Source organism: Etheostoma spectabile, chromosome 5 (genome assembly GCF_008692095.1).
Source record: "Etheostoma spectabile isolate EspeVRDwgs_2016 chromosome 5, UIUC_Espe_1.0, whole genome shotgun sequence".
Lineage (NCBI taxonomy): Eukaryota > Metazoa > Chordata > Actinopteri > Perciformes > Percidae > Etheostoma > Etheostoma spectabile.
The window spans coordinates 25693415-25706650 of NC_045737.1; the positions used below are offsets into that span (position 1 = coordinate 25693415).

General features: G+C 40.3%; 2 protein-coding genes across 3 annotated transcripts in view; one reads left to right on the plus strand and one right to left on the minus strand.

Annotated features, from left to right (window-relative positions):
* Positions 1-4987, plus strand: part of nudt18 (nudix (nucleoside diphosphate linked moiety X)-type motif 18) — a 5101-nt gene extending 114 nt beyond the window's left edge. The window contains exons 2-7 of the mRNA XM_032516705.1: positions 841-1013; positions 1103-1213; positions 1289-1391; positions 1923-2046; positions 2222-2346; positions 2997-4987. Of these exons, the coding sequence (XP_032372596.1) occupies positions 843-1013; positions 1103-1213; positions 1289-1391; positions 1923-2046; positions 2222-2346; positions 2997-3379 (1017 nt within the window). The 5' untranslated portion in view covers positions 841-842 and the 3' untranslated portion in view covers positions 3380-4987. The remainder of the gene's footprint in view (positions 1-840; positions 1014-1102; positions 1214-1288; positions 1392-1922; positions 2047-2221; positions 2347-2996) is intronic.
* On the minus strand, positions 3476-10877 carry LOC116689993 (protein FAM240B). 2 transcript variants are annotated; one of them, XM_032516753.1, is made up of 3 exons: positions 10608-10877; positions 8146-8267; positions 3476-3667 (listed from the first exon to the last, which is right to left on the minus strand). In XM_032516753.1, exons 2-3 carry the CDS (start codon positions 8265-8267, stop codon positions 3523-3525), a joined length of 267 nt encoding a protein of 88 aa, XP_032372644.1. In that variant the 5' UTR covers positions 10608-10877; the 3' UTR covers positions 3476-3522. The 2 variants fall into 2 exon arrangements, with proteins under 2 accessions (XP_032372644.1, XP_032372645.1); XM_032516754.1 differs by having other exon boundaries at positions 3479-3667; positions 10590-10865.
* Positions 10878-13236: the final 2359 nt, after the last annotated feature.

Genomic DNA, 13236 nt, shown 5'->3' on the forward strand with positions numbered 1-13236 from the left:
GTTCTTTAGTGATTTTACAAATATCTTCTGTGGATGGGAAGTTTGCTGAAAGTGGAAAACGGATTTTCCTAACGACAAAGCTAACGTTAGCTTCTGTCAGAGCACTCTGACAAAAGCTGATTAGTGTAGGTATAAGCAATAATTACTCTGCATGTCAGGCTAGTTATCAACAACAATAATACACGGATTAAGCATTTAGCTGTTAGCACTGTTATTTATTGTAAAAAAAAAAGCGTTTCATCACATGCATTTAGAATTGAAAAATGTAATTTCTTTTAGCAATCTGTCTAGTAAAATTACATTAACAAGTGTTAACTTGAATAATACTGACCATTAACCAATAATATAATAGGCCTACTAATATTTGCTTATTAAGCTCTAGAAATAGAGAAGATTTTCTATACTGCTTTTTATATCATATATTTGTCTCTTTAATAGCTCTAGTAAAAATAATTCATTATGTACTTCCACCACTCCTAACAGGAACATTTTAAAGAGCACACCATAGTAACTGCAACCTTCAAAATAATCTTCTTCTTTTCTTCTCTGTGACACAGTGTCAATAAAAACGGAACATATACTTCATAAAGGTTGGATTCAGTTAGATTCAGTAGATATGTCCATGTTATTGTGCATCATCAACACATCCTACTGTAAATAATTAACCTCAACAAATAAATGAAAACCAGCCTGCAAAAGCCGTATGTAATCAAAACCTACAATAAATCACCATTAAAACACTTTTGTTTGCTTTCTGTTACTTTGGTGTATTAAAACATTTTGAGATGTTTCACGTACATTTTGTCTGAGAAGTGTATTTATTTTTCTGTGTACCTACAGACATGGAGGTAATGGAGAAGGGGTGGCAGCAGGTGGAGGAGCAGGTTGAGAGGCTGCTAAGTGGTCAGGGGTCAGAGGTCACCGTCTGTGACGTGGGCCTGGAGCAGAGCAAACCGGCGACTCTGAGGAAGACAGTCTCCTACATTGTCTGCGCCGTCATCTTCAATGAGAAGGTTACCTCATTATCAAATTATCAGCCAATTATTTAATTAATTGTCGGGTCTGTAAAAATGTGTGTGTGTGTGTGTGTGTTGTCCATCAGGAGGAGGTACTGATGGTGCAGGAGGCAAAGCCGGACTGTTATAAGCAGTGGTACCTGCCTGCAGGGAGGGTGGAGGTGGGGGAGAGCCTGGAGGAGGCGCTGAGGAGGGAGGTTAGACACACACACGCACGCACGCACCCAAAATCTTGTCCCAGTTACCTGAGTTACCGCTCTGTTTGTCTGCAGGTGAAGGAGGAGGCGGGGTTTGACTGTGAGCCAATCACCTTGCTGCTGATCCAGGAGCAGGGACCGCAATGGATCCGTTTCAACTTCCTTGCTAAAGTTACAGGTCAGAGGTTTCCCATACAAACACATTTGTTCTTATGAGGACCCTCATGAACGTAATTAACCAAACTGATCCTGAGTCTGTCGCTCTCCATTGAAAAACCTGAAACTGTGTTGTTGTTAAATTCACTGTACATGATTCTACAGAGTTTGTCTCTGAGCTCACCCTAAATCTCAGTTTAACAGCTGGAATTACCTTCAGGATTTATGGGGCAGGAGATATCTTGCGTCCAGCAGTTAAACTTAAGAAATATTAACATATTCCTAGATTCTGGATTTTCAGTTTGGGTAGAGATGATCTTTTAAGGTTAATTTTATGTGTCTAAAAACATACATACATACATACATACATACATACATACATACATACATACATACAACAGGGATAGTGTGTTGCCTGAAATTAGATTGAGTTTTATTATAAATAATACAGCTGAATGTGCTACATCCTTCATTGGGAGTCTGGGAGGAACTACAGATGGTACTTTTGTAAATGTATGATGATTTTAATGAAATAAACCTCTCTGTTTCTGAGGTGGGAGACTAAAAAGTGTGTCAGCAGCAGATCAGGAGTCTCTTCAGGCCTACTGGTGGGACAGACAGTCTGTTCTCCCTCTGAGAGGACAAGACATTCTCCGTCTCATTGACTGTGGACTCAAGTACGTCATTAAACACTCTGCTAGACTAAAGATGTCCTGAACACATGTTGATGAAACTGATATCCCTCTGAAACATCTGGAGACGAGAGAGAACAAGAGGGATTCACTAATTCTCTGACGCACATTTTAACATTTTAAATACTGACCCTGACTCTGGCTGCTATGATGCTTTCAGATACCGTCGGGATCCCTGGCATCCTGTTACGTTACCTGTAGACATGAGCTGCCGTCACGTTGTGCAGAGACTTGTCCTGGTCTTCACCAACGCTAAGGAACAGATTTGGGTCCTGCTTATCAAAGGTAACTGATTGCTCATAAAATTAAAAAAAAACAATTACCTTCAGGTCAATTTTCACTGCCTCAGCTGCTGATGACAGACATTTTTGAAGTGTTTTCCAGGACAAGTTTCTATTTCCACCTAACTCTTTATTGCCCAAAGAAAAACACAAAATACATTTGTTGTCGTGTTATGTTTCTCATTGAGATTGTTAGCCGTTGGTCCTTCTGTCCGTGGCTCTACTTTTCCCCTAATCTTCACAAAATCTTTTTACTTTCTACTTACATTATTTCTACCAAGTTTATGTTGTTCCCATTTTACTTTTGTCAGAGAAGTAACAGATAATATACTAAACAACTTATAGGGACCTTTTATTGTAGTATTTGTTAAAACATTAATTAGAATCCTAATTATAATAACTTCAATATGACTAAGATAAACTCTCACATGTCTGAGGCCTGTAGGCTCAGGCTTGTTAGACAACATTTAATAGTTTAGAACTTAGTTTAATTAAAAATATGATTATATTTTAAAGTAAGATATTGCAAAACGTATTCTGTAATCAGTTAGTTAGTTAGTTATTGCTACCAAAACTTTGAAGTTTTATTAGAAGCTTTTTGCTCATCTTCCAGACAAATCAGTCCCATACTACATTGCCCTCTCTGTCCTGCAGACCCGGTGCTCCACCTTCCCACGGCGGCGGCGGTGAAGACTCATGCGGTGACGTGGGCAGCCAACATGGTGGTGCAGGAAGCCTTGCCGTCAGCATATTATGATCAAGACGTCAACACGCTGGGCATCTTCAGCCTGCAGCACAACGGGCGTCAGCACGGGAAGACAGACGGCGTGTGCTTCAACACGCTGGTGGCGCTGGTGCCCGACCACGTCCAACGCAATGAGGACGGAGAAAAGGTAGAGCGGACGGGGACGGGACAGCCTCCACCTGTAGAAAACCCTCGATACGTCTGGCACGAAGTCCAGAAACAAACACTGAAAGAGAAACTGCTGGAAAAGACCAAAAACACTTCCATTTTACCTATGGACAGCATGTACTGACCACATTATAGCACTGTATCATTCACCAAGAGGACTCTTATTGTGAAAAGAACACAAACAAAGACTACATTCTAGAGACTTAAAAAAAAATCAAAGTTCTTATTTGCCAAAAAAGTCACTTTATTGCTCTTAATATTATGAAGTCACAGTTTCTCTTCTTCATCCCCGTTTGTTTGAACTTCTGCCTGGTCGGGAGACTTCTCCACCTTGACCTTCTTGGCGTACTTGTCAAGGTTCTTCAGGTGTTTGGTTCTGTTTTCCAGGCGGACCAGCCACTCCGCCCTCAGCCTGGGAACACACAGAGGAAGGTTTTCTGTACTCGTGTTCAGCAGCTTCAAACATAGATGTTGTATACCTTTTATTTAACAGCCGGCAGAGATGCAGAGAAGATGAGTCAAAATAAGGATCTTCGCAGTGTTTTAGGTTGTCTGTCCTCAAGAGTCGTAGGTCTTTGCAGTGTACTGGTCCTCGCAGTGTTTCTGTACAGTGTTTTAGGTTTTTGCAGCATTTCAGTCATCATGCAGCATTTGTTTCTTGCCACGTTTTAGTCTTTGCATTGTTTCTGTCCTCGCAGTGTTTTCAGTTCTCAGAGTTGTAGGTCTTTGCAGCACATTGGTCTTTGTGGTGTTTCAGTATCACATCTAAAACAATTGTTCTATTTAAATGTTTTGGCCAAGACAAAGGAAATGTGCAGCAACGAAAGGCGACGCCACAGTTGGCCTTTGTCACCACTAGTTGTTGACCGTCTGCTTGGTGTGTCAGGCCCTTTATTAGTCAATGCAAATCTGGTATCTTGGTGACAGCTGGGGTATTATCACTGTCACTTCAGCGTTTCCCTTCACTCTTTTATTTCACGATCAATCAAATACACACCATCACTCTGCGTGTAAGCATGCGTGCAGGAGATAAAAATTGCAAACGGGTAGACAAAAGACAAAGAGACTACAGACATGCTGTGTAACCTAACCCTCACTGTCAGCTGTTCTCACTGTGTCTTCGTCACCTTCCTGTCAAGTTTTCTGGATTATTCCATTTGTCCTTATAGCTGCTGATAAGCTCCCTGACATCAGCAAAGACAGACACAAAAACAGACAGACCATAGAGTCAGACCAGAGTCTACTAAAAAAGTAAAAGCATTGATTGACTTCAGTTTGAATTTATTAAACTAAACTTAAAAAAGTAAACAAAAGACAGCTCATGGTCCAGCTTTTATAGACTGACTCTTTTTCTAAAAGCAGTTTAAAGGTAAGAACAACATGTGTCCATAGGGGTTTTCCAGGCAGCTTTGGACTGCCCACACTTAAAACCCCTCAACAATAAAAAAAAAATGTCACCAAATTGCAAAATCTTTTCCCCCCTCGAATGATTAACTTTGGAGACGTTATTGGAAAAGCATGCTTTTTAGGATGAGGGCTGAAATTGGGAGAATTTTTTATTTTATTTTTAAATCTACAGTAACTGCACACTAAGAGCCCAGGTGAGCTGACCACCCTCCGCTGTAAGAGTTTGACAACGACACAGTGGGACATTTCCTGCAGATTATTTATTTTGTCTATAAAATGTCAGACAGTATGCCCAAAAGAGATGTAATAAAATGACTCCAAAATATTCACAGAAGCAGAAGAGCCTCACATTTGAGAAACTGGAACCATTGATTAGCAAAACAGTTGCTGATTAATTCTCTGCTGATGGACTAATCATTGAAACTACTAATTGTTGCAGCTCATACTTAAACTGTGCTGCATTGAGAGTAGAGGGAGTAAACACTTATTTTTAGTCCTAGTTTAAGAGTCAAATGGAAACTTTGCAGCAACACATTTACTGAATAACAGAATATCTTCTAATTTCAGCCCCTATATATCTGTGCTCAGTGTGTCAGCCTGGCTCCATCACTCATCGCTTTGTGATTATAACGTCCACCCACTTTTCCCAGCCTCTGGCCAGGTCACACATAACAGACACAATTATCAGGGACTTGAGCCGGGTTAGTAGCGGTGGGGGGTGTCAGATAGTTTTGGAGTTGGGGGTTACATTGTAATAGATAGCTGGGGGATTAGGAGATACATGGTATTGATAGGTGGGGGATTAGGGGTACAGTGTAATGGATAGCAGGGGGATTAGGTGTAAAGGGTTGAGGTGATGTAAGGTTGGAGTTAGGAAGAGTTAGGAGGGATAGGGCTAAAAGCTGGTGTAATGCAATGAGGTGAAGGTTTAATAAGAGGGTGAATACATATGCCTGACAATCCCATCATGATGCAATGATGGGATGACAGAAGAAGAACCTGTGGTGGTGCAAATAGCATGGCTAATAAACTGTGCAAGAGATGGGTGGATCATGTGTGTGCTGGTTTGGACACACAAGACAGCAACAAGTAGGATACAGGAACAGGAGCAAACTATTCTCCCACAAGTATAACAACTTAAGACAAGGCTGAACACAATTAGCAACACCGGTAATCACAACAAACACACAGGAAAAAAAAATTCAAGCAGACATGACAGGAGCTAATTACAAAACAAGGCACAGTTCAAGTAGACACGGAATTAGAATAAAGAGCAAAACTTTGGGAGAACAAATTAGTTCAGACTGGGAAAATTCAAGGGAAAGCCCTCTTGAGTCGGAATAAAGTTTTTACACTACATGCAGAGTTGGCGTCATATCACACAGAAGAAGCACGGTGGACGAAAGTAAATGTTGGGTACGAAACTGTTAATTCATGTATTACATATACATTTTTTGCTCACATTTAATTTGCAAAATAGTATTAGGTGGTAACAGTTACCATTAGTTGCTGTCCACGTTGTGACCTAGATTAGTTTGAAAAGTTATTTATTACCATTAAAAAGTCAGGTAAATCAATAATTTAGTGGTTTTAGGACAGACAAAATCCCCCAAACTTCTAACTGAAAATAAATACAGAAAACAGATATTGTTTAAACTCTGAGCAATAAAATCACACTTCATCTTAACTACATCTTCTATGCAGCGTTCACGTTGTTTCCATATTCAAACATAAAGCTGATGAAAACACCAAAGTTTAAAAATGACTTCCCAACTCGGGAAATGGGACCATCTGAGGAGCAAGTAAATGTAACATAAGCCCCAAGAAAAAAATAATAGCGAGAGGGAAGGGGCTTTATCCTAGCAATGTACATCTGTTGAGCCAGACTATATACAAATATAAACTCTAAACTAGCTTACTTCACTGCCCTTTACATTATGTATTTCTATTTTCGGTTTTTGGCTGTAAAGGGAAATTGAACAAACTTATGTGTTAACACCAAATGCAAAGCAAATCTTGGCATTGTATTACCTGCACTTGGCTAGAGAGGAAGAAGGGCTTAATGTAACATTAATTCTTTCTGACATTTCTTTCCTTGATCAGCCATGGTCAACATAACCATTATTTCTGCTTTGTACTGGTTGTGAAGTCCCACATACTTCGGAAAACAAACTGATGTGCAACAATGTCGGACAGCGGGGCTGAATCTCATCAACAGTTTTAATAAGTCATCAACTCCTCGGTTCTCAGCTGAACCAGAAGTTGTTCTGTCCCTCCTTGGTGAAGCCCGTCTCAAAGCTTTTATTTTTGCCCCGAAGACCGAGGAGCGAGCATTGAGGAGGGATTATTGAGGAGCTATAGCCGAGGATACATGGGAGCAGCCTTCCCAGAAGTTGTGCAGCTGAAGGAGTTGCTAACTTTGCCCAAACAGCTGACAAGTTCATGTGATGCTTCAGAGGAAAGGGAGTTTCTTCATCACTCTAAAACACATTTTCTCATTGCCTCTCTCCTCCGTTGAGTTCCTTGCGTTTCCCCCGTGCCTCCTCGGTGGAGGGACTGAGACGGAACGGAGGCAAGTGGAAGAAATTTAAGCTACATGAGAAGCACCTACAGCAGGAGAATCTAAATGCTGATAATATTTAGCAATCAAGTGAATGATGTGTCGCCTGGTGTGAATTTTGTGTCTATTCACGTCTTTGCATTGACTTTGTATGTGCCTGATGTTCCGTGTAACAATAGTTACAACGTATGAGATTTTAAAACGATTGAAGGTTGTGTATTTTCTGTCAGTCTACGGGTTTACGAGGCAAGTTCAGGTTTCTGCTCGTTACTGATCATCATTACTGAGACCTTTAACAACCAGACTATCTGCAGGGTCGAGTGTTTGTCCTGGTATGTCCTCCAGCTCGCTGAGAGACGAGAGGCTGTTTGTAATGAGAGCGTCTGTTTTTAGATGTGTCTATTTGCCAGGCAGCCGCGTGTCCAAGACAACTCAAACCACATTCAGCTTGATCACAGGTGCCACATTCAAGGACCTCCATAGATCTTCAGGAAAGAGACACTTTGCCCAGAATAGGTTCTCCTTCTGGATCAAAGCCTAGGAGATGAGCTTGTAGGTGTGCACCAGGTGGTTAGCCTTCAGGTGCCAGCATAATCCAACTATTCTCCTATTGTGTCCTTGTTGGTGCCGCATCAGGACACGGTACCGTTTAAACTACAAAAGATATGTGGTCAGATGCATCCCAGACCACCTCGGGAAGTGTTACTGATCGGATCACAATGCATTGTGTTGCCCGTTTACACTAGTCTAGTCGCTAATCACACATGAACACATCTGTAACAACAATAACATATATGTGTATCCATATATATGTATATAGATATACACACACACAAATTATTATTACTACACTGAGACTATTACAGTTGGAGGTTGTTTACAATAGGTTGTATAACTGTGTGTGTAACTGAGTTGTTTCTTACTTTTCCAGTGCGCTCTTGTTCTTTCTCTGCTCTTCGCTCTCAACATGTTGACATTCAGTATTAATCTTCTTCTCCCAGAACGTCTTAATGTGTAGTCTGTCGTGGACCAGAGCCAAGTTCATCTGCAACAACATAACACTAATTGTTCTGATGCTTTGATCAAAAAGCAGTCTGGAAGTACATTTCCAGGACAAGGCCTGACACCCGGCACGTGGCTCATGCGCCAAATGTCAGGCTTTGCCCCTTCCGCTCTGTGTGTTACCCATCTCAAACTCTGTTTGCTTTGGTAAACAACAACAAAGCTGAGCTAGCTAGCTACATGCTGAAAATTGCAAGCTTTGAAGAAAATTTGGATTGTGCAACAAAGCAGGCCTGCTTGGTTTTGTAGTGGTTCAGTACAAAGAATATGTTTATGACATTTTTCTAACTGGGATGTTTTGGGACCGATTGGTGGGGGTTGCTGTGGACTAAAGACACACGGGGATGCACTGATAAGAGCAAATTACGTTTGACCATGTATCCAGCTGATTTATATAGCTCACGTTTCTGTATTTTAACAGTTTAATTCATTAAATACTCAATTAATATGCAATATTTAAAATGTTCCACCAAAACCAGTTCCTTCCTGTTTTGCAGCGCCACCGCCAATTAGGGGTGGGCGGATCGATCTAAATATCGATAGTATCGATGCCAACGCTGGTATTGGATCTTGGATAGATACAACTGTAATTGAAGCGATATTTAATTAGATATCTCCTCTACGTTCACTATACTTTGCTTGTGTCTTCCACCTTCCGAGCAAACGCCGCTTTCACATCTTGGCCACATTGCTCCTCCTCCCCCTCCTGCTCCTCTGCTGTGATTCGTTGTTGTGTCGTCACGTGACCTAGACACAACGCGCAGAGGAGCACGACTCGCTGTATTCATTCTACAGTGCCTAATAATAATAATTTTGTGCACTTCAATAAATTAATAAAAATATTGCCTAAAGAAATTGATCATTCATTCACCACAGAAATAATGAAATGCTCTCCCCTACACAAAAGTCTTTTTTTAAGTTTTTTTAATCGTATTGGTATTGGTATCGGCAATGCGGACCCTATATGCATTTGGTATCGGATCAATACCAAATTTTGCAGTATCGCCCACCACTACCGCCAATGCATCCGGAGTTTAGCGCCGCCCAAGACGATTGTGATTGGATTAAAGAAATGCAAACAACCCAGAGCGTTTTTTTCCCTCCTATCCTAAAATGTATCTGGTGTAGCCAGACCTTACTCCATAGCGCTGTGCAGATAGGGCTGGCAGTGAGAGACTAAATAAAGAGTAACTTCACCTGGCCGGGTTAGGTCAGTTGGTTGAGCAGGCGCACAAATAGAGGTTTACTCAACGCAGCGGCTGCGGGTTTGACTACGACCCCCGGCCCTTTACTGCATGTCATTCCCCCTTCTCTCTCCCCTTTCACGTCTTCATCTGTCCTGTGGAATTAAAAGCCTAAACTGCCCCCCAAAATTTCTTACATTTCTTTTTAAAAATCACTTTACCCCGAGCTGAATGGCTTTGTTCCACTGCCCACAGAGTTAAAGTCTGTTGCACCTTTAAACAGTGACACTGACCACACCCTACAGCTGGTGTTTGGATACACTTTAACATGCAGTTAACTGCAAAGCTTTATTGTACTGAGATTATGGTAATACTACTGTAGTACTGCAAATAATACGAGAGGTGATGAAGTACTCAGATCCACTGCTAAAGTAAAAGTGTGTCTCAAACCCTGTACTTCCATTAGTACACTAGCAAGCAGTACACTTCATACACTATGTTCTGACTCGCATAGTAAATTCGACATACCACACAAGTAAAATTACGACATTCAAAATTGTGGACAAGTTGTAGCATTAATTCATTCTTAAAGTATATTAAACAAAAAGTATTCAATGTAAAGTCAATATTAAGTCCTTTTACTGTGTACATTTAATATTGTTACTTTTGATTATTAGCAAGCTAATTAAAAAAAAATCACAGAGTAGCTCAGAAATGTACTGCTCTATAGTAGGTAAGTAAATTTGAGATTCTAATATTACAGTGTTGCTACTATTCTTACCTTCCTTTACTGTAACAGTTTTGCATTATTTTACAGGTAATTATCAGAAATGATGGTCATACAAAACTCTCCAACAAACCTAAATCCCACTAATGTGCCATTATACCATCCAAACATAATACTGCCGCACAGCTGCAGATTGAACTGTACCAGATGCTAGACTGTGAAAGGTTTCTAATTCTAATAAGTATCCTACTTAAAGCTGTTATGGACAAAGTTATTGACCAGTAACTACACAACAACAAATTAAATAAATGTCTTTGAATGAATGAATATATAAATAAGTAACCTCAAAAGACTAAAAGATAATGACATTTGACATGAAATATTTTAGATTTACTGACAAAAAGAAACAAACCTTCAGAGCTTCAACTGAGCGTCCGCCAGCCTCACAGGGTGTGTTATGACAGAATGCTGTTTATATTAGTGTGTGGGTGTGGGTGTGGGTGTGTGTGTGTCCCTGCCCACTCAAAAAAATGTTTTACATGTGAAACTCCCGTCAGCCTGTAAATTTGTCAGTAAACATTCATGTTTTCCTCTCTGTTCTGTCTGATGCTCTCTTGCCCATCTCTCTCCCAGTGAGCTCATGGTACTGGAATCTAACTGGTCTTTAGGGACACACTGGGAGTGAGAGAAGTGTGAAGGAGTGATGGAGAGAGACAGGAGGAGGATGGAGGGAGAGCTCAGAGGTGTGAATTAACCTATTTATAGAAGCAGTTTTTTATTTCCTGACTTAGTTCAAGTCTCGCTTCTGATTGGCCAATAAAGCAGTTTGTAGTATTTATAAAGTAGTTTGTAAGGACTACTAACACAATGGAGCCATGGAAGAAGCGTTCAGATTTTACAGCAATAAAATTACTAATACAACACTGTTGAAATACTCCACTAAAAGTATAAATCCTGCAGTGAAAGTATTCATTAAAATGTTCTAAGTATTGAAGGTAAAAGCATTTTGCAGTAAAATGCTTCCTTTAAGTGTTACCATTACATTTGATGTTGGTGCATTAATATTACTGCATTGAATGTACAGTATGTTGTATTTTACTGCCGTAGATGTGTAAGGTTGTGCCCATTTTAACTTCTTTATATACACTGTTTAGTTAGTTTAATCTACAGCAATGCATCATCTTCTATAAGATCATGTTTTTGTGACTATAAATTTTCAAGCTAAATGTTAGAATGGCTAAATAGCGGTTGGATATTTAAATAAGGAGACTCAAGACAGATACAGTGCAGATAAGCGGGTGTTTATTTCACCAACAATGAACAAAAAATGCAAGCAATGATTGCAACAAAAACTGACCACCACCGGCAGCATGTGGTTCTGACAGCAGCAGCACTTAATGGAAACTGGTAGCCTTTCAAAGCCTGCCACTGCCATCATCAACCCTACCACAGTACAAGATAACTCTGAAATGTACTTCTAAACAATTACACAAAAAACCACCACAACAAATGCATTTCTACCTCCCTACTGTTCTCACAATTTACTTGTAGTATGTTACCTAATGCACTCAAACATCGTTAGTTTGAACAATTCATCCAAGTACAGTTAAAGTACTCAAACAACCCTTACTTGAAACATTGTATCTCCCGGAACCTTTAAAAACGGAGCTTGCTGGGGAAGGACTCTTAGCCTAAACTCTCTGGAAAGGAGATAACAGAGGTGAGTTACTTGAAAACAAACGTTACTATTGTACAAGCAGCAACTGTTAACCTGCATTCAATTAATCAAGCAAATATGAAAGACATTTGGTAATCACTGATCATTGTTCAGGTAGGGCCTAAACTACATTTTTATTTACATTAGTATGCTACAGGCTGCGTCTTTCAAAACATGACTAGAGATGTAGGTCCCTTATTTGCTTCCATATATGCTTGCCTTTTCGTAGCTTTTTAAAACGCATGGTTCATGAGAACATGCTTCTGGAGATACATGGTTTTCACTAGACAAGAATGGAATGAAAAATTCATCGGAAAAGTAAAGCCGTTAGACAAATTAGAGGAGTACAAAGTTAGTAAGAAATTCTACCACATATGTTTTTAAAAGTTGTATATGGATCCTTGTGCAAAACACAGATGAGCAGGAAGCAGGTGAGTTCAATGATTTAATTAAGGAAAACAAATTTACAGCTTAAAGTCTAAGAACAGGCAGAGAATTGAGGCAAATCTGAAAGAAAAGGTGTAACATTGAAAAACAGGGGAAATTAATCACTAGTAATAGGTAAGACATGTGCACAAGGGGCAACAATAATCTGACACTAAAGCCAAAGGGCATATACACACTAAATGCAACATTATATAATGAGGGTTGTAACAAGAGACAGGTGTCAAGGAGGGCTAATGAGCAGGTGAAACACATCAGGGCGGGGTAGGCAATCACAAAGGTGGGAAAAAAAACACAAGGCGGAAAGTCAAACAACTTATGACACATAAGAAATGGCTTTACAAAATAAAACAGGAAACTAAACAAAACCAAGGATCATGACTGTGGTAACAAGACGAGGACTGGGAACACAAAAGCTAATTCTCACTTCCCTTATTGATTGCTCCTCGCTCCTTGCTTGAACTGGAAGTTGTTCTGGCCCTCCTTCCTGAAGGTCATCTCAAAGCTATTATGCCTGCCGAGGATCAAGGATTAAGGAGCTATTAGCCAGGATACACGAAGCAGCCTTCCTGGAAGCCCTTCAGCTGAAAGCCGTTGCTAACTCTGCCCATCTGCTGACAAATTCATGTGAAATTCAGAGGAAAGGATGGCTGCATCTCATAACCATTATTCACTCCTTGGTCCGCCGCTGAACCGGAAGTTGTTCTGTTCCCCCTCGATGAAGGCCGTCTCAAAGCTTTTATTTCTGCCCGAGGACCTTGGAGCAAGCATTGAGGAGGGATCATTGAGGAGCTATAGGTGAGGATACAAGAGCAGCCTTCCCAGAAGGCAAGGCAAGGCAGCTTTATTTGTATAGCACATTTCAGCAACAGGGGAATTC